This window comes from Geotrypetes seraphini, chromosome 5 (assembly GCF_902459505.1).
Source record: "Geotrypetes seraphini chromosome 5, aGeoSer1.1, whole genome shotgun sequence".
NCBI lineage: Eukaryota > Metazoa > Chordata > Amphibia > Gymnophiona > Dermophiidae > Geotrypetes > Geotrypetes seraphini.
In genome coordinates, this window is record NC_047088.1 from 203,629,442 (window position 1) to 203,649,934 (window position 20,493).

The following is a 20,493-nucleotide window of genomic DNA, read 5'->3' on the forward strand; positions in this document are numbered from 1 at the left end:
TTTCGGGGGCCCTTAAGGCCTGAAGAAGACTCCGATGTTGGGGTGGGCAGAATCAGCCCGAACAGACCTGCACAGGCAGGAGGCTTTCGGCGATCCCCAATGGTTGGTGGAAGCAGGGGCTCTGGAGAGTAAAAGCAGAGCCCTCCTGCTAGGTCGGCGGCGGGCAGAGGAAGTAGCCGCTGGTCTTCTGCTGGCTTGGGAGGGGGGAGCAGTGCTCCCATGCTCCTCTCCGTTTGGGCCGGAGGAGAAAAAAGTTGTCCGTCGCTGGTGGAGTTCTCCTTTGAAGCCGCTGGTCTCCTGCAGGCTCGGGAGGGGCGGAGCAGTGCTCCCACGCTCCTCTCCGTTTGGGCTGGAGGAGAAAAAAGTTGTCCGTCGCTGGTGGTGCTCTCCTTTGAAGCCGCTGGTCTCCTGCAGGCTCGGGAGGGGCGGAGCAGTGCTCCCACACTCCTCTCCGCTTGGGGCCGGAGGGGATAATCTACTAAGTCTATTCCCTTCATTATTTTGAATGTTTCGATCATGTCCCCTCTCAGTCTCCTCTTTTCAAGGAAGAAGAGGCCCAGTTTCTCTAATCTCTCACTGTACGGCAACTACTCCAGCCCCTTAACCATTTTAGTCGCTCTTCTCTGGACCCTTTCGAGTAGTACTGTGTCCTTCTTTAAGTACGGAGACCAGTGCTGGATGCAGTACTCCAGGTGGGGCATACCTTGGCCCAGTACAGCGTCATGATAACCTTCTCCGATCTGTTTGGGATCCCCTTCTTAATCATTCCTAGCATTCTGTTCATCCTTTTTGCCGCCGCTGCACATTGCACAGACGCTTCATCGACTTGTCGACCAGTGCTCCCAAGTCTATATCTTGGGGGGGGTCTCTACGAGTACTGCACCAGACATCCTGTATTCATGTATAAGATTCTTGTTACCGACATGCATCACCATACATTTATCCACGTTAAACCTCATTTGCCATGTTTCAGCCCATTTCTCAAGCGTGTTTATGTAACGTTGAAGGTCTTCGCAATCCTTCTGTGTCTTCACTACTCTGAATAACTTCGTATCGTCAGCAAATTTAATCACCTCGCTTGTCGTCCAATTTCCAGGTTGTTTATAAATATGTTGAAGAGCACGGGTCCAAGCAATGAATCCTGTGGCACTCCACTTGTGACGCTTTTCCAGTCCAAGTATTGTCCATTTACCCCCACTCTCTGTTTCCTATCTGCCAACCAGTTTTTAATCCGCATGAGTATTTCACCCTCGATTCCATGGCTCGCAATTTGTCAAAGCAGTCGTTCATGTGGGACTTTGTCGAACGCCTTCTGAAAGTCCAGATATACAGTGGTGCCTCACACAACGAACTTAATTCGTTCCAGGAGCAAGTTTGTTATGCGAAAAGTTCGTTATGTGAAACGCGTTTTCCCATAACAATACATGTTAAAAAAAATAATTCGTTCTGTAGCATAAAATATGCTAAGATGACATAAAAAAAGATAAATTTTTGGTTATTATTTTTATTTAGATACATCTAAAAACATAATTGTTTTTTAAAACAACACACATTTTTTAAATTTAAAGACAGACTAAGCAGAGTCTAATTTTACAGTGAGAGAGGGCAGAGTCTCAGCGGCAAAAACTGGGACTTAACTGTTCATTTTTTTTTTTTTCTACCGTGTTTCCCCGATGATAAGGCAGGGCCATCAAATAAGACAGCCCCCCCTTTTTAGAAAAAAAATGTAAAATAAGGCACCCCCCCGCAAATAAGCCACCCACCGATACCTGCGCTTACCCGAATCGGGTGGTACGGTGGGTGACTCCGTGTGGTCCCTGGCACCCCCGACACGATCGGGGCAAGAGGGAGCTCAAGCCCTCTTGCCCCCCCGACTCCCCGACACGATCGGGGCAAGAGGGAGCTCAAGCCCTCTTGCCCCCCCGCCTCCCCGACACGATCGGGGCAAAAGGGAGCTCAAGCCCTCTTGCCCCCCCGACTCCCCGACACGATCGGGGCAAAAGGGAGCCCAAGCCCTCTTGCCCCGCCGATTCCCCAACTCCCCGACAATATCGGGCCAGGAGGGAGCCCAAGTCCTCCTGGCCACGGCGACCCCCTAACCCCACCCTGCACTACATTACGGGCAGGAGGGATCCCAGGCCCTCCTGCCCTCGACGCAAACCCCCCCTCCCCCCAACGACCGCCCCCCCAAGAACCTCCGACCGCCCCCCCAGCTGACCCGCGACCCCCCTGGCCGACCCCCACGACACCCCCAACCCCCTTCCCCGTACCTTTCTGTAGTTGGCCGGACAGACGGGAGCCAAACCCGCCTGTCCGGCAGGCAGCCAACGACGGAATGAGGCCGGATTGGCCCATCCGTCCCAAAGCTCCGCCTACTGGTGGGGCCTAAGGCGCCTGGGCCAATCAGAATAGGCCCGGGAGCCTTAGGTCCCTCCTGGGGGCAGGGCCTGAGGCACATGGTCGGGTTGGGCCCATGTGCCTCAGGCCCCGCCCCCAGGAGGGACCTAAGGCTCCCGGGCCTATTCTGATTGGCCCAGGCGCCTTAGGCCCCACCAGTAGGCGGAGCTTTGGGACGGATGGGCCAATCCGGCCTCATTCCGTCGATGGCTGCCTGCCGGACAGGCGGGTTTGGCTCCTGTCTGTCCGGCCAACTACAGAAAGGTACGGGGAAGGGGGTTGGGGGTGTCGTGGGGGTCGGCCAGGGGGGTCGCGGGTCGGCTGGGGGGGCGGTCGGAGGTTCTTGGGGGGGCGGTCGTTGGGGGGAGGGGGGTTTGCGTCGAGGGCAGGAGGGCCTGGGATCCCTCCTGCCCGTAATGTAGTGCAGGGTGGGGTTAGGGGGTCGCCGTGGCCAGGAGGACTTGGGCTCCCTCCTGGCCCGATATTGTCGGGGAGTTGGGGAATCGGCGGGGCAAGAGGGCTTGGGCTCCTTTTTGCCCCGATCGTGTCGGGGAGTCGGGGGGGCAAGAGGGAGCCAGGCGGAGAGAGGGCAGTTAAGCGCAGTGCCTGCGCGGAAGGATGCAGCTCGGGCGACTTCGTTGTGTGAAACGAAGTTCGTTGTACGAATCAAGACATAAAGTTCGTTGTGCGCAGCGTGCGCTGTGCGAGGCGTCCGTTGTGTGAGGCACCACTGTACAATGTCGACCAGGTCACCCTTGTCTATCTGCATGTTTACTCCCTCGAAGAAGTGCAACAAGTTCGTCAAGCAAGATCTTCCTTTACTGAAGCCGTGCTGGCTGGTCCTCATCAGATCGTGTCCATCAAGGTGGTCAATGATGTGGTCCTTTATCAGCATCTCTACCATCATTTCCAAGAAAAAGATCTGTGTGTCATTGTAGACAATATGATGAAACCTTCCACCCAATGTATGGCGGCATCCAAAAATGCAAACAAGATGCTAAGAATTATAAAAAATAAAAAAAGGGATGGTTAAGAAGACTAAGAATGTTATAATGCCTCTGTATCGCTCCATGGTGCAACCTCACCTGGATGATTGTGTTCAGTTCTGGTCTCCTTATCTCAAGAAAGATATAGCGGCATTAGAAAAGGTTCAAAGAAGAGCAACCAAGATGATAAAGGGGATGGAACTACTCTCATATAAGAAAAGGTTAAAAAGGTTAGGGCTCCTCAGCTTGGAAAAGAGATGGTTGAGGGGAGATATGATTGAAGTCTACAAAATCCTGAGTAGAATAGAATGGGTACAAGTGGATCGATTTTTCACGCCATCAAAAATTACAAAGACTAGGGTACACTCAATGAAGTTACAGGGAAATACCAATAGGAGGAAATATTTTTTCACTTAGAGTATAGTTAAGCTCTGGAACGCATTACCAGAGGTTGTGGTAAGAGTGGATAGTGTAGCTGGTTTTAAAAAAGGTTTGGACAATTTACTGGAGGAAAAGTCCATAGTCTGTTATTGAGACTGCTTACCCTGGATTGGTAGCATGGAATTTTGCTACTCTTTGGGTTTTTGCCAGGTATTAGTGACCTGGATTGGCTACCGTGAGGACGGACTACTGGGCTTGATGGATCATTGGTCTGACCCAGTAAGGCTATTCTTATGTTCTTATTTTGTACGGTACTGATGTTAGACTTACTGGTCTTTAATATCCCAGATCACTGGAACCCTTAAAAAAATTACTAACAGCTCTGGAAGTTCATTTTCAATTTTAAGTACTCTAGAATATATACCATAAGATCCAAGTGATTTGCTACTGTTTAGTTTATATATTGCCCTATTACATCTTGTGACCAATCAGGCTCTGTGCCTGCCGTGGTCTCCTTTAAGCACACTAAGAAAAGTAGTACTAGGGTTAAACACACTACTCAGAAACCTAGCTTACTTTATCCTGCCAAGCTTACTGACTATCCCCATGAAGCCCTGTCTGAGAGTAAACCCTTTCCTGATGAACTCAGTGAGGAAGAGAATGAGATGGAAACCCTACCCAGTAACAAACCAGCAGTGTGTAAGCCTACAAACATGAAATTTAAACAGAACCCTGTTTGTATAAAACCTTGCAGTTTGCAGGAAAACCACCAGGGGAGCCCAAGAGGGCTGCATATCGGAACAGGTGCACACAAGAGTGAATGTGGTTGTCTTCCTGAAAAGCAGGTACCCTGTTTCCCCAAAAATAAGCCCTAGCATGATTTTTGGGATAGATCTTCCCCCCCCCCAAAAAAAAAAAAAAAAATCTTTATTCATTTTAAAAACCAACATCAAGTGCAACATATTATCAAACAATTTACAAAATAAAGCAGCACTTAATTCCATCAATTGATATAATAAATACATATCCCATCCCCCCATCTACCCTGTCATACAATATAAAGACAAAAGTAATACAAATGATCAAGATAAGCAAATTACAATTTAAAATTAAATTAAGTACATATTCCCCCACCCACCCACTCTTCCTGGATTTGTATAATCAACGGGGGAAACTAGTAATCAATCTTTACAAAATTTTGTCAATGGGTCCCAAACCTCCTTGAATTTCTTATAATGTCCCAATTGTATCAAACTCATACGTTCAAATTTATAAGTTTGGCACAAGAATTCCCACCAAAAACTATAGTTCCACCTGTCCCAATTTTTCCAAATAAGCTGTATGGGAGTTGCCATCATGATAAAAAGTAGTCTATTGTTATGTGGAGTTATTGGACTCTTGGCCCTCAATAACGTACCAAACAGCACCACGTCATACATCAATGCCATTGGAACTTCCAGTATTCTATTAATTTGACCCCAAATAGATCGCCAAAAGTTAAGTATCAAGGGACAAAAGAAGAGCAGATGATCCATTGACCCTATATTGAGATGACAGTGCCAACATCTATTTGACTTAGAACAATCTAATTTTTGTAATCAAACAGGGGTCCAAAACCTTCTGTGCAACAGAAAAAAACATGTTTGTCTCATAGATGCCAACACCGTACATCTCATCCTCCAAGTCCAAATTCGTGGCCATTGAGACACAAAAATCTGCTGCTTTATCTCAATGCTCCAAATTTTGGTTTCTTATTAAAAAATTCAGATATTAATTTATACCACCTGGCTGCCTGATGCCCTAGCAAATCTGTCTGGAAACACAGATCCGGCAAGCTATACTGAGTTTTTAATTTACGCCATTCAGGAAACCCCTTCTGAATGGCCTGCTTCAACTGCAACCACTTATATACTTGAGACTTTGTAATACCAAATGTTTATTGCAGTCGTGAAAAGTCAAGCATCTTTCCATCTGATAACACATCATCTAGCGTACGTATGCCTGCCTGCAACCAATGCTTCCAGAGGATCTTAGACTTGCCAATTTGAATCTTGGAGTTCAACAATAAGGACTGACAACGTGGATTTTTCTACTTGAATCTCTGTTATTAATAAATTTTAAGGTCTTAATATAAGCCCTACCCCAAAAATAAGCCCTAGTTGAAGCGCTGGATTCGCCAGTAGCAGCGCTTCTCCTAACCCCCATCCCCCGCTGAACTTCCATCTCTCCCTCCCATCTGAACCTCGCCGACCACGAGACCTAAATACCTTCTTGCAAACGGCAGTGTCGGCAGCAATCTAGACAGGCTATTTTGCGGCCTTCTCCCGCTGGGGCATTTCTCTGCCACATCTCTGATGATGTCATCAGCAACTCAGTACACGGAACCCCCCCCCCCCAGCGGGAGAAGGCCATGAAGCAGCCTGTCTAGATTGCTGCCAACGCTGCCATTTGCAAAGAGGTATTTTGGTTTCGCAGTTGGCATGGTTCAGATGGGAAGGGGAGGGGTCAGCTGGGGGAGGTGCGGCGAGGGATGGTGGTGTGATAGAAGCTGTGCAATGGAAGATTTTCAAAGAAGAGAAACTGAAACAGCAGTATTGATATCATAGAGAAGTAGCTCTGATGATGAGGATGCAGGCAGTACAGTGGCCTTGTGACAAGAGGCTCAGCCCTACACCACCTGACCACCCCAACTGTTCCCGGTTTGCAAACCAAAAATCTACAGTTACTTACTGGGTTTCCCTGAAAATAAGACTTAGTGCATTTTTGGGGCCCAAAATTAATATAAGACAGTGTCTTATTTTTGGGGAAACCCAGTAGTTTTCTCCCACACAGAGAAGACAGGGAAGAGAGAGAGGTCTCTTCCTGCAGAGAACCAGGTCTAGGTCAAGGTAATAACCCGGAAGCCATGGAAATTAAAGAGGCTTTTACAAGCTTTGAGGCAAGTGCCTCGTTTCAAGAGGAAGCTATGGAAATTGTGGAACAAGTGGTTTCAGAGCCAGATGCCATGGAAGTAAGCTAAACTGTTTTAACTTGCTTGGATAAGACCAGCACAAATACTGTGTGTGTGTGTGTGTGGGGTGGGGGGTGGGGGGGTATTTGTTTGTTTGAAATAAAACTTTGAAAGAGAGACTGTGCTCATAGCCATTTTTGCTATTGAAGTGTTTGGGGCTGTATGCTTCATTTTGCCTTTGCTTAAGGTGATCATACATATGCACCTGGGCAGCCAGAATCCATGCAAGTCTTATACCCTTAATGGCGAGATCCTAGCAAAAACGGTAGCAGAACGAGACTTGGGGGTAATCGTCAGTGAGGACATGAAGTCTGCCAATCAAGTGGAGCAGGCTTCGTCCAAGGCAAGACAAATCATGGGCTGCATACGAAGGGGTTTCGTCAGTCGTAAGGCGGAAGTCATTATGCCATTGTATAGATCCATGGTGAGGCCCCACCTGGAATACTGTGTGCAATTCTGGAGGCCGCATTATCGCAAGGATGTGCTGAGACTGGAGTCGGTGCAAAGAATGGCCACCCGGATGGTCTCGGGACTCAAGGATCTACCATACGAAAAACGGCTTGACAAATTACAGCTATACTCGCTCGAGGAGCGCAGAGAGAGGGGGGACATGATCGAGACGTTCAAGTATCTTACGGGCCGCATCGAGGCGGAGGAAGATATCTTCTTTTTCAAGGGTCCCACAACAACAAGAGGGCATCCGTTGAAAATCAGGGGCGGGAAACTACGAGGTGACACCAGGAAATTCTTTTTCACTGAAAGAGTGATTGATCGCTGGAATAGTCTTCCACTACAGGTGATTGAGGCCAGCAGCGTGCCTGATTTTAAGGCCAAATGGGATCGGCACATGGGATCTATTCACAGGGCAAAGGTAGGGGAGGGACATTAAGGTGGGCAGACTAGATGGGCCGTGGGCCCTTATCTGCCGTCTATTTCTATGTTTCTATACGTCCCGTTTTGAACGGGACAGTCCCTTTTTCAGATCCCCTGTCCCATTGTCCCCATTCACAGTTTCGGGACGCCTAAATGTCCCGTTTTCAGAGAGGGCGTCCCAAAGCTGTGAGTGGGGACAACGGGACAGGGGATCGCAGCCTGGATTCGGCAGCGGCAGCATCATCGCTCGGGCCCCACTGACCCTCCTATCTCTCCCTCCCATGCAAACCCTGCCGACCCTCCCAGCGAGATGACCGAGCAACAAAACTCCCTCCAGCAGTGTTGGCAGCTGCAGCATGCTAAACAGGCTTCTTCATGGCTTTCTCCTGCTGGTGAGTCCCTCTGCCGCGTCACTGATAACGTCATCAGTGACACGGCAGAGGGACTCACCAGCAGGAGAAAGCCGCAAAACAGCCTGTTTAGCATGCTGCAGCTGCCAACGCTGCTGGAGGGAGGTTTGTTGCTCGGTCATCTCACTGGGAGGGTCGGCAGGGTTCGCATGGGAGGGAGAGATAGGAGGGTCAGCAGGGGTTCGGCTGGGGGGGAGAGAAGTGGTCTGCCTCAGGTGCTCCAAAGCCTGGCGCCATTACCTTCTTCAGGCAGCAGCAGCGTTTACAATACACTGCTGTTGCTGGCCTCAGGCCTTCCTCTCTGCCGGGTCCTTCCTACTTCCTGTTTTCATGATGACAGGACCTAACAGAGAGGAAGGCCTGAAGCAGGCAACAGCAGTGAATTGTGAATGCTGCTGCTGCCCGATGAAGTTCAGGACACCAGGCCTTGGGTGACAGAAGGAGGAAAGGGAGCAGAGGGGGAGTGTTGCTGTACCCAACTGGAGGGAGAAGGAAGATGAGGGAGGGAATGAAAGGAGATGCCAGGGCTTGGAGGGAAGAAGAGATGCCAGGGCATGGAAGGAAGGAGGAAGGTATGCCAGACCAAGGGAAAAGGAAGGGGGAAAGGAAGGAGGAGATGTCAGAGCATGGAGGGGGAGGGAGAGATGGAAGAAAAGGAAAGGAGAGAGATTACAGGGAATCAGGGAAGGGATGATGCTAGACCGTGGGGTGGAAAGGAAAGAAAGGATAAGAGAGAGATGCCAGAGCATAGGGGAGGGGGTGGTTACAGAGAGAGAAAAATGGAAAGGTGACAGAGCTGAAATCAATCATGTACAAAGGAGAGAAGGGGCACAGGCTAGATCAGTGATGGCTAACCTTTTTGAGCCCGAGTGCCCAAACTGCCGCACAAAACCAAAGAATTTCCTCAAAGTTCCAGCACGTCAATTAAACCTTAATAACAAGATTTTAGTATCTAAAAACTCTTTATAAAGTTGCCTGAACTATGTAACATCATTTTTAAAGGTTGGAATCTTTGTATTGTCAGAGAATCAATTTGATTCACAATCCTTTGGTTTTCATTTCAATTTATTGGCAATTTATAATGTTTTAATGATTTCATTCATGGGCCGAATACACACATACTTTTCTCTGTCGCCGCACTCTTTGACCAAAAGATTTGTAAGCCTGCAACCACGTCAAGGTAGACTCTTTCAGCAGCTCCCCTCCCTCCCCCTTACCTTTGTGGCCAAGTCAAAATGATCTACCAACAATAAAATTTTAAAAACACAAAGCACGCTGTACACAGAGAAAATGTTCCGCGGATTTTCAAAGAGGTCAAGGCAGATGACTTTATGCAATGTCACCTCAGTAACAACTATACAAAAATAGACAAATATTCCCCCTCCCTTTTTACTAAACCGCGATAGCGGTTTTTAGCGCTGAATGCCCCACGCTGCTCTTGAAGCTCATAGGCTCCCTGCGCTAAAAAACGCTATTGTGGTTTAGTAAAAGAGGGCCATAGTGCAAAATATAGACAGCATATATAAATTCTCAAAACGGACACATTTTGATCACTAAATTGAAAATAAAATCATTTTCCTACCTTTGGTAATTTCATCAGTCTCTGGTTGCACTTTATTCTTCTGACTGTGCATCCAATATTTCTTCCCTTTTTTCAGCCTCCTGTATGCTTTCTCTCCTCCAGACCTCATTCCCTCCCCAAACTTTTTCTTTGTTTTACCCTGCCCCCTTCTTTCTTTTTCTCTCTCTCCATACCCCCTTTCATTCTGTATTTCTGTCTTTCTCTCTCTCTCCGTGCCCCATTTTTTCTTTGTTTCACCCAGCCCTCTTTCTTTTTTTTTTTTTGGCTCCCTGTCCCCCCCTTTCTTTCTTTCTCCTTGCCCTCCCCTATGCCACCACCATTGGGAAAATGCTGCCACCGCCACTGGGGAATAGGCTGCCACAGCCGCTATCGGGAACAGGCCGGCGCCGAGTTCGCCCTGCTTCTCTTCCCCACGGGGCCGACCAACTCTCGCCACTCGACGTCAATTCTAACATCGGAGAGGACGTTCTGGGCCAGCCAGGCAGCGATTGGCTGGCCCAGAACGTCCTCTCCGACATCAGAATTGACGCGGGTGGCGAGAGTTGGTCGGCCCCACAGGGAAAAGCAGGGAGAACTTGGCACCGGCCTGTTCCCAATGGCGGCGGTGGCACTCAAGTGGCTAAAGAGACGCAGTTTGCCAGCCTAGGGAGAACACTGGAGGGTGGCCAGCTGTGCACCCACTTGGGGCGTAAAACCGGGGTAGACCGCCCCCACCCCCACCTTGGTATGCCACTGTCTGTACCTCACTCCCTCCCTATGACCAAAAATTCTCCTTTCTTCTATTCCCCGTGTACACAACCATCTCTTTTCCTCCCTTCCTCTCTCCCAAGTCCTTGCCTTCTGTGTCCAAAAACACATTCCCTCCCCCACCTCAGCATCTTTTTCCCTCCCAAGTCCATGCCTTCTGTATCCAAAAACACATTCCCTCCCCCACCTCAGCATCTATTTCCCTCCCTTCCTCTCTCCCAAGTCCATGCCTTGTGTCCAAAAACCCATCCCCTCCCCCACCTCAGCATCTCTTTCCCTCCCTTCCTCTCTCCCAAGTTCATGCCTTGTGTCCAAAAACCCATTCCCTCCCCCACCTCAGCATCTATTTCCCTCCCTTCCTCTCTCCCAAGTCCATGCCTTCTATGTCCAAAAACCCATTCCCTCCCCACCTCAGCATCTCTTTCCCTCCCTTCCTCTCTCCCAAGTCCATGCCTTCTGTGTGCAAAAACTCATTCCCTCCCCCACCTCAGCATCTCTTTCCCTCCTTTCCTCTCTCCCAAGTTCATGCTTTCTGTGTCCAAAAACCCATTCCATCCCCCACCTCAGCATCTCTTTCCCTCCCTCTCTCTCTCAAGTTCATGCCTTCTGTGTCCAAAAACCCATTCCCTCCCCCACCTCAGCATCTCTTTCCCTCCCTTCCTCTCTCCCAAGTCCATGCCTTCTGTGTCCAAAAACCCATTCCCTCCCCCACCTCAGCATCTCTTTCCCTCCCTTCCTCTCTCCCAAGTCCATGCCTTCTGTGTGCAAAAACCCATTCCCTCCCCCACCTCAGCATCTCTTTCCCTCCTTTCCTCTCTCCCAAGTCCATGCCTTCTGTGTGCAAAAACCCATTCCCTCCCCCACCTCAGCATCTCTTTCCCTCCTTTCCTCTCTCCCAAGTTCATGCTTTCTGTGTCCAAAAGCCCATTCCATCCCCCACCTCAGCATCTCTTTCCCTCCCTTCCTCTCTCCCAAGTTCGTGCCTTCTGTGTCCAAAAACCCATTCCCTCCCCCACCTCAGCATCTCTTTCCCTCCCTTCCTCTCTCCCAAGTCCATGCCTTCTGTGTGCAAAAACCCATTCCCTCCTCCACCTCAGCATCTCTTTCCCTCCTTTCCTCTCTCCCAAGTTCATGCTTTCTGTGTCCAAAAACCCATTCCATCCCCCACCTCAGCATCTCTTTCCCTCCTTTCCTCTCTCCCAAGTTCATGCTTTCTGTTTCCAAAAACCCATTCCCTCCCCCACCTCAGCATCTCTTTCCCTCCCTTCCTTTCTCCCAAGTTCATGCCTTGTGTCCAAAACGCACTCCCTCCCCCTTTTGTGTTCTCCGTTTGTCTCCCAGCCCATCTTAGCAACTTTCTCAGCAAAATGTAGCTCGAGCCGCGTAGGCTTGTCTTCTATTTCCTGCCTGTCCCGCCGCGCACACATAGCCGATCGGAAATCTTCCCCGACGTCAGCGCTGACGTCGGAGGGCGGGCTTTGCTTAAGCCCTCCCTCCGACATCAGCGCTGACGTCGGGGAAGATTTCTGATCGGCTGTGTGAGCGGCAGGGCAGTCGGAGTAGAAGACGAGCCTCGCGGCTCGAGTTATATTTAACCCCACGGGTCCCCCATCGTCCCTGTTCAGCTCTCTCTCCTGTGCACCCCCTGGTAGTACTGCCCTGATGGTGGCCCTGTGCGTGCCAGCTGCAAGGCCTTCGCGTGCCACAGTTGGCACGCGTGCCATAGGTTCGCCATCGCTGGGCTAGATAGTTTATGGAAGGAGCATAGAAAGAGGGAATATGCCATATGGAAGAGAGAGAGAGGGTGGACACTGGATGGAAAGAGCAGAGAGGGCAGTGAATGGAAGGGGCAAGACAGAGGGTGAACAGTAGATGGAAGGGGTAGAGAGAGGGAAACAGACACTGAATGGAAGTGTGGGGGGAAAGGAGGGACAGCCGCTGAATGGAAGTGTGAGGGACAGGGGGAGCAGACACTGGAAGGAAGTGGGGAAGAGAAAGAAAAAAGGGCACATGCAGGATTGAGGGAAAAGGATAGAGTTAGTTACTGGAAGGGGTGAGGGATAGAGGTGACAAGCTATAGGTAGACATAGTGAAAGATAGAAATTGAGGACTGTATAGTAAAAAAAGAATTTACACAGAGGCAGAAAATAAATTGAGAAGGAAGACCAGGGAAGAACAGGAGGAATTGAGCGGAGAGAGATATGCCAGAGCAGGGGGAAGGAGAGGAGACAGATACCAGACCTGGAAGGAGGAAAAGAGGAAGGAGACACATACTAGATATGAGGGAAAAAAAGGAGGAGAGAGATATGCTAAAATCTGCTGGGAGGAAGGAAAGAAGGAGAGAAAGAGGCAGAGAAGGGGGGGGGGGGTTGTAAGCACGTTAGAAAGACTACAGAGAAAAAGGCTTGGACGAAAGGGGAAAGACAGGAGGCAGATGCAGGACTATGGGAAGTTCAGACAGGGGGAGAGAGATGGAGACCTGGAACAAAGGTAGAAAGGAGAACCGACACTGGATCTGGGGAGGGTAACAGAGGGAAAAGAGAGAGAGAGACCTGGACCCAAAGGGGATGGGGCTGGATTGTGAAAGAAATGTTGGATGCAAAAGAAAGATTGGATGCACAGTCAGAAGAAGTGCAACCGGAGACTCATGAAATCACTAGACAACAAAGGTAGGAAAAATGATTTTATTATCAATTTAGTGATCAAAAGTGTCTGTTTTGAGAATTTATATCTGCTGTCTATATTTTGCACTATATTTGTGTATTTTTCTATAGTTACTGATGTGACATTGCATATTTTAAAGTAATCTGCCTTGACATCTTTGAAAAAACCCTGAAACTCGTAAATGATAATTAACATTTTCTCTGCATACAGTGTGCTTTGTGTTTTTTTTAAATATTTTATGTTTACCATTATGAATTAATAAGATATTGTGTGTACATGAAAATTAATGGAAGAAATTGGGGGCGGGGCTGGGGCTAGGGCAGGATTGGGCGGGATTGAATATTAATAGATGTCCTGTGTTAACGAAAAAAATAAATGGTCACATTACCTTTGCTGTGTTTTGAAACAGAGAGGCCTGTACCAGGAAGGAGCAATATAAAAGCCTTAGCACTGATTACCCTTTGTAGGGGAAGGGCACCTTTTTGTGCTCTAGGAAAAAGACTGAACTGTTTGCATTTCTGATTTGATAAAACTGTTTTATTCTTTTTTGATTTTCAGAAGAGTTTCAGGAAGCTGAGAGTTGTCCTTTTGGGGTGAAGTGCATTTCAACAGGGCCAAGCTTTTGAACTGTACTGTATATTGGAAAATACTGCTTTCTTGGACTAGGAGAGAGACAGTGCAAAGTTTGATATTTGTGTTTGAAAAGGCCCAGACCTAAATTCAGTGGACTGTTTTTGCTTATGATATTTTTCTGTTAGTACTATTCTTGATTCTGATGATCTACTGAAACTGATATGTTTTACCTTTTTCCAAAGTTTCATTTTCCTTGTTTGGTTTATGCTGGAATAAACTCTGCTTATTAAGACTGAAGGATATTTAAAGCAGTATTTTGTTTTTGACTGGGTAAAAGAACTGTGCATTACCTGTAGTGCTTGCTAATGCTGTCCGATTCACTATGGGTGAATCGATTCAGATCGATTTAAAACAACAAAAAAATCGGCCTCCTGATTTGGTGAAAGACCCTCCCCCCTCCCCCCCTAATGCAGAAGCGGAAGCGTTGCCTCTTGCTGGCCAGCTGCTGCCGCTCCTGCTTTAGATGGCAAGGGTGGAGGTCGGGAAGTGCTGGTGTCTGGCTTCCCCCCTGGCCTCCCGTGCATCCATTTACCTAATTTCATTAGCGGAGTAGCCTGCAGAGAGGATTGCCTATGCTAGTGATCTTTGCAAGCTGCCATAGGCCTTCGGAGCTGTCTTTCCCTGCCGCGGTCCTGCCCCTCCTCCGATGTCAGAGGAAACAGCTCTGAAGGCCAATGGCAGCTTGCAAAGATCACTAGCACAGGCAATCCTCTCTGCAGGCTGCTCCACTAATGAAATGAGGTAAATGGATGCACAGGAGGTCAGGGGGAACACACAGGTCTTTTGGAGGGGTGTGTGTGTGCAGTCCTTTGGGTGGGGGATGCAGGCCTTTAGGAGGGACAGGCAGGTCTTCAGGGATGGGATGCAGGCTGTCAGAAGAGGGGGCCAGGCCTTCAGGAGAGGGGGCCCTGGTGTAGAAGTACACAGAGGCAGAGAGGGAATGGGGGGTTCAAAGAGATGTGCATATGCCGGACTTTGGGGGGAAGAAATAATGGGTCTAAAAACAGAGGAGAGGGAGAGAAGTGGTAGACAATGGAATTTAGGGAGGGAAGGAACAGAAAGAGAGAGAAGTTGGACACAAGGGATGGTGTGGAGGGGGGAATAGAGATACTGGATAGTAGGGTAGTTGGGAAAAGAAAGGGAGAGATGATGGACCCTAGGGTGGTGGGGAAGGAGGGAGAGCTGCTGGATGAAAGGGTAGTTGAGAAAAGGTGGATCTGTGGATGGAGATGAAAAAAAGGAAAGATGCCAGACCTCCGGGGAAGGGAAGGGGAGGACAGAGATGGAAGATGGATAGTTAGCACGGAGAAAGAAGAAAGGAGACCCTGGCAAGCAAATTATCAGAAGACAACCAGAGCCTGGGACCAACAAGATTTGAATAATGACCACAAAAGGTAGAAAAAATAATTTTATTTTCTGTTTTGTGATTACAATATGTCAGATTTGAAATGTGTATCCTGTCAGAGCTGGTGTTAGACCGTAAATGTGAGTTAGGATTTAACAGAGAGGAAAAGTATCTTTTGTTTGTTTATTTTGTTTACACCACAGTGCCAATGTGGTTAGGAGAAGGCAAAGGGGGTGAAGAGGCTATAAAATAAACCCACCAGACTATTTGAAAAAAACACCCAATTGGGCAGGAAAATCGAATCGAAAAATTGATTCAATAGGCTGAATCGAATCAAAATTTTTTTTCCTGAATCAGGCAGCACTAGTACATGCATCCATCTTGAGCAGTGCACCTGTGTCCTTTTGTTTTGCTGGCCACCAGGGGTGCTACCACTCAGCCCACTGCCCCAGTGATGACAATCTTTCAGTGTTAGAGATTTGTTTCATTTTCTGACTCATCAGCACTGAATACCATTTTTGGCACCTGTATCTCCCTCACATCTTCAGTGAAAATCAAAGCAAAGAATTCAATTAATCTCTCCGCTATGCCTGTGTTCCCTGAATGCCCCTTTTACCCCTCGGTCATCTAGTGTAGAGGTTCTCAACAGGGGTACGGACACCATTGCAGGGGGTATGCAGCACTGGCGCTGTATGTCTATCAACTTCCTTCTGCTATCACATATACACGCCATTGGCGCTGTATGTCTCCCAATTTCCTTCTGCTGTCACATATCTCCTGCCTTCTGCATTTTCTCTCCCCGGCCTTCCTCCCACCCCAGACCAGCAATAGCAGCTCACTGTGTGCTTTTAATTTCCCTACTCAGCTGCAGGTAGCAGTACCTCTCCTCTCCCTAGCAGCAGCTCATTGCTTGCTTTTAATTTCCCCCACATAGCTGCTGCTAGTGCTAGTTTAGCCACAATTCCATCAGGCAGCTTCAGGGATTTTGCTAGGCTGGACCGCCTCTGATGAAAGAGGAAGTGCATCATTGGAAACAGGCCGGCCTAGCAAAGGGCCCGAGGTTGCCTGATAGAACCGCGGCTAAACGAATGCTAGCGGCAGCTGTGTGGAGAAGTTAAAAGCATGCAGTGAGCTGTTGCTAGGGAGAGAAGAGGTACTGCTGGACAGGGAGAAGAGTCACTGCTGGACATGGGGAAGGACCGGAGGACGGGAAAAGGGGTGCTGCTGGACAAGGAGGAGGGAAAGGGAAGAGAGAAGAGGTGCTGCTGGACCTGGCAGAAGGGGAGGGGAAGGGAAAAGTACTGATGGACTTGAAGGAGAAGGGGAGGGAAAGAAAAAGTGCTGCACACTGGAAAGGAGGATGAGATGGTGCATGGGGAGAGTGCATATTAGCTGTGAATGGGGTTGGGGGGAGGGAAGGAAAATTGTTGCAGGATGAGTGATGAGAGAGGGAGAAATGCACATGGTGTGGAGGAGAGGGAGAAATGGAACATGGGAAGAGAACATGTGAGTGGGGTTGGGAAGAGATGGAGTGGGAAGAAGGGATGTCAGAGGTGGAGGGTATTAAGCCTGTATTGTTAAGTGCTTAAAGCAGTTGTGCGAGGAAAAATTATTGCTCTCTCTGACCGTATGATTCTCTATGTATGAATCGTGAGAAACGTAAAGGAGAAAATAAGGGTGGAGATACGGGATTTAGAGGGAAAGGCATGGAAGGGTGCTTTGGGGTGGGTGTAGCAGGATAGATTATATGAGTGTAGCTTTTTAAGTTGGAATTAACAGCAGTGGCATTGCAAAGAATGAAACAGGAATATTTTGAATATAGTGTTGGCTACTAAATTGAAAAGGCAAGTACTTCGTAATTTTATTCCTAGTATTACTGTGGCTGAGGGGCATTCTGTCACCTCGGCAGGCAAATCGGGACTCTATTTAGGAAGCATTATAATAATATTTATCATCAAGACGATGCTATGTCGATAGAGGAGATAGTAGAATATTTGGCTCAAATTCCTACATTCAATCTTGGAGGGGGATTATCATCAGCTTTCTTGTCCAATTTCTCTAGAGAAGGTGGAAGATGCCATCGACTCCCTCCCCTCTGCCATGTCTCCTGGGTTGGATGGCTTTACTAATAAATTTTATAAAAGCTTTAAAGGATTGTTGGGTCACTACTTATGAAGATTTATAATGCGGTAAGTGAAGAGGATAGTGTTGCAGGAGACATGGCAGATGGCGGCAGTGATGTTACTGTTTAAACCTGGCAAAAATGGGGCAGCATGCGATTTGTATCAAGCAATTTCACTTCTAAATAGAGACTATAAAATTTATACTAAAATACTGGCATTGAGATTGCAGAGAGTGCTGCCTGAATTAGTCCATGCGAATTAAGCTGGCTTTATTTGTCAACACCAAACCTTTGATAATGTAAAATCAGCAGTGCATTTTATTTGGCATGCACGGGTTCAGAAAATTCCTTCCTTGGTGCTTTCTTTAGATGCTGAAAAAGCATTTGATAATTACAGAGAGGTTATGAGGCAGGGTTGTGCCCCTTCCCTGCTATTGTTTGCACTATACATGGAACCACTGGCGAGTTTGATTAGACATCATGAAGGGATTGCAGGACTTCAGGTGAAGGAGCATTGCTATAAAATTTTATTTTACGCGGACGATGTTCTTTTGTTTATTAGTGAGCCTGATAACTCCTTACCTCATTTGACACAAACCTTGGAACAATTTGGTCAGGCGTCTGGCTTCCAAGTAAATATGGCTGTCTGAAATTTGAATCTCTCATTGTCTCTTTCCCTGGCCGCTGATTTATGAGCACAATTTCCATTTAGTTGGATGTACAAATCCATCGATATTTAGGAATTCAGTTAACAGATAATGTTGCTGATCTTTATAAGGTTAATTTTCTGGCTTTGCAACGTCAGTTAATGCTGGAAGTAGATAGATGAGAAAGATTAACGGTTGGTTGGCTGGGTTGAATTGCGGCCATAAAAATGATATTGTTTCCCAAATTGTTGTACTATTTTATGGCATTTCCTATTCCAATCCCCAAAGTATTTTTTAGCACTCTTACACGAAAGGCGTTTGCTTATATTTGGCGGCATAAACCCCTCAGGATGTGACAGGCGAGGTTATATCAAGCAAAGTGTGTTGGGGGCATGGGAGGTCCTCACTTTATCTATATTATCAAGCATCCCTTTTGCAGGAAATCACGACATGGACATCTTAGGCTGATAAACCCTGGCTGCATATAGAACAGGCTTTCTTTGCTGGATATTTCATCATGGAGGCTCCCTTGGGCTCCCATAAGGGTATTGCAGGCTAGGCTTTTGGTGCAAAACCCTTTTTTGAAAGTGATTCTTTCCAATTGGTATGCTTTATTTAGGAAAATGTCCCCAGAATGAGTTTTTTTTAATGCAAACTTCCATTAGTTTACTTCATGGATTTGGTCCTGGGGGAGATGAGTCGATATGTTATAGTTGGGTAAATGTGGGTTTGCGTAGAACCAGGAAAATGTTTTGCTTTGAGAAGTTACAAGAAGAATATGGATTATTATCTGTAGATGCCTTTTCCTACACTCAATTGCGATTGTTTCTTCTTAGACATACTTTCTGGGATCTTATTTTAGAGGAAACAAAGTTGGAGTTAGCTTTGAAAGGGGGATTGGGACCAGGGGAATATCTCTGTTATATTCTGCTTTGCTTCTGTGGGAGGCTCCAAGAGATCCTTATAGGGAACAATGGGACTTTAGAATTGGGAAAGGAGATAGGAGGTTCTGAACAGTTTTCTTTATATAAAGTCTTATTTTATGTTCTTCATCTTCTCTCTCATTCCTTATTGAAAATGATTATAAAATGTATTATTATTGGTACATAACCCCACAGCATAGGGGATGGATGATCTTTGTTGGAGGGCGTGTGACCATTTGGATACTTTTAGGCACATTTGGTGGGATTGTCCTTTAGTGAAGGGTTTTTGGCATTTGGTGGGTATAATGCAGAAACATTGTCCTATGTTGATGGAATGTTGCTTACTAAACGCCCCGGTCCATGGGTATGTTATCCAGAAAAATAGATTAGCTATCTTTATTTTCACTATGGTACGAGTGGCATTAGCATGACATTGACGCTTGGCACAGCTGCCAGTAGTTGCTTGGGCATCTAGCCGATGTGCAAATCAACAGCGACTTGTCATCAAGCTCTCACCCCTTATCATAAAGTATGGGACAGTTTTATAGCTTGGAGGGACTTGTGACTTTGTGTTTGGACCCAGACTGGATAGGGGGGATACTGAGGGTAGTAGGGAGGAGTAATGTAGTGTTTATATTGCTGTATATTTTGTGATAGCAAAAGCTGATTTTGTATGTGGTATTACTGAAAAATCTAATAAATAAATTTTGAAAAAAAAAGAAAGACATGCTCTCTTCTGAACAGTATATTGTGCAAGATTTACTTTGATAGAGATTCATAGTGGTATTTTATCACATCAGTCATCAGATGTTTACTTATTGTAATATATTAACCGCCTTTATGAAAAGATTCACACAGTCTTACTTATTAAGCATGTTTTAATACAGTTTATATTAATACACTTTTTATACTACCTTTTAATACAGATAACTTCAATATGTCTTGATCAATTATAAGCTTGGAAGGCAGCATTCGATATTCCTATAAATATGTAAAATAGGGCAACACCAATCAGCACTATTATGAAAATTAAGCTCTACAAAGCTATTATCTTCCCACATGTGATCTAAGCTTGAGAAACATGGATAAACACTAACAAAGATATACACTGTGAAGAATTATTGAGGTCATCTAACACAGCCATTACCGGCTCTAAGATATTATAGCTGAGCAAAGGGTCATACTAGCTGGACATGTTTTAAGGCTATATAATTACTGACAACCCAAAACTGCAATGGGATAGAAACATAGAGTATGATGGCAGAAAAGGACCGGCGGTCCACCAAGTCTGCCCACTCAAGAACCTTCCCTCAAGAATCCATCTTTTTAAGCATAACTGAAGCAACCCCACCTGTTTGTCCCATCGTCTCTTGAAGTCGAGCACGCTACTGGCCTCGACCACCTGGCATGGAAGACCATTCCATTGATCAATCACCCTTTCAGTGAAGAAGTATTTCCTGGTGTCACCATGAAATATTCCCCCCTTAAGTTTTAGCGGATGCCCTCTTGTCGCCGTGGGACCCTTTAGAAAAAAAGATTTCTTCCACTTCAATGCAGCCCATGATGTATTTGAATGTTTCTATCATGTCCTCCCTTTCTCTACGCTCTTCGAGAGGGATGAACATGAACAGGTAGTAAAATAACAAGGGAAAGCAAAGAAGATCCTAAATACCAACTGGGAAGAGGCAGACTCAAGTCTAAGCCAGTATTCAAAGTTTGCTTTAATCTTTTCCAAACACGTCTTAGTTTATATACAAAAATCTGGTCTATAAA

At 46.9% G+C, this 20,493-nt stretch overlaps 1 protein-coding gene across 1 annotated transcript in view; it reads left to right on the forward strand.

Annotated features, from left to right (window-relative positions):
- KLHL23 (kelch like family member 23) overlaps positions 1-13,774 on the forward strand; it is a 38,909-nt gene extending 25,135 nt beyond the window's left edge. The window contains exon 5 of the mRNA XM_033943912.1: positions 13,609-13,774. Coding sequence (XP_033799803.1) covers positions 13,609-13,647 — 39 coding nt within the window. The 3' untranslated portion in view covers positions 13,648-13,774. The remainder of the gene's footprint in view (positions 1-13,608) is intronic.
- The last annotated feature ends 6,719 nt before the right edge of the window (positions 13,775-20,493 follow it).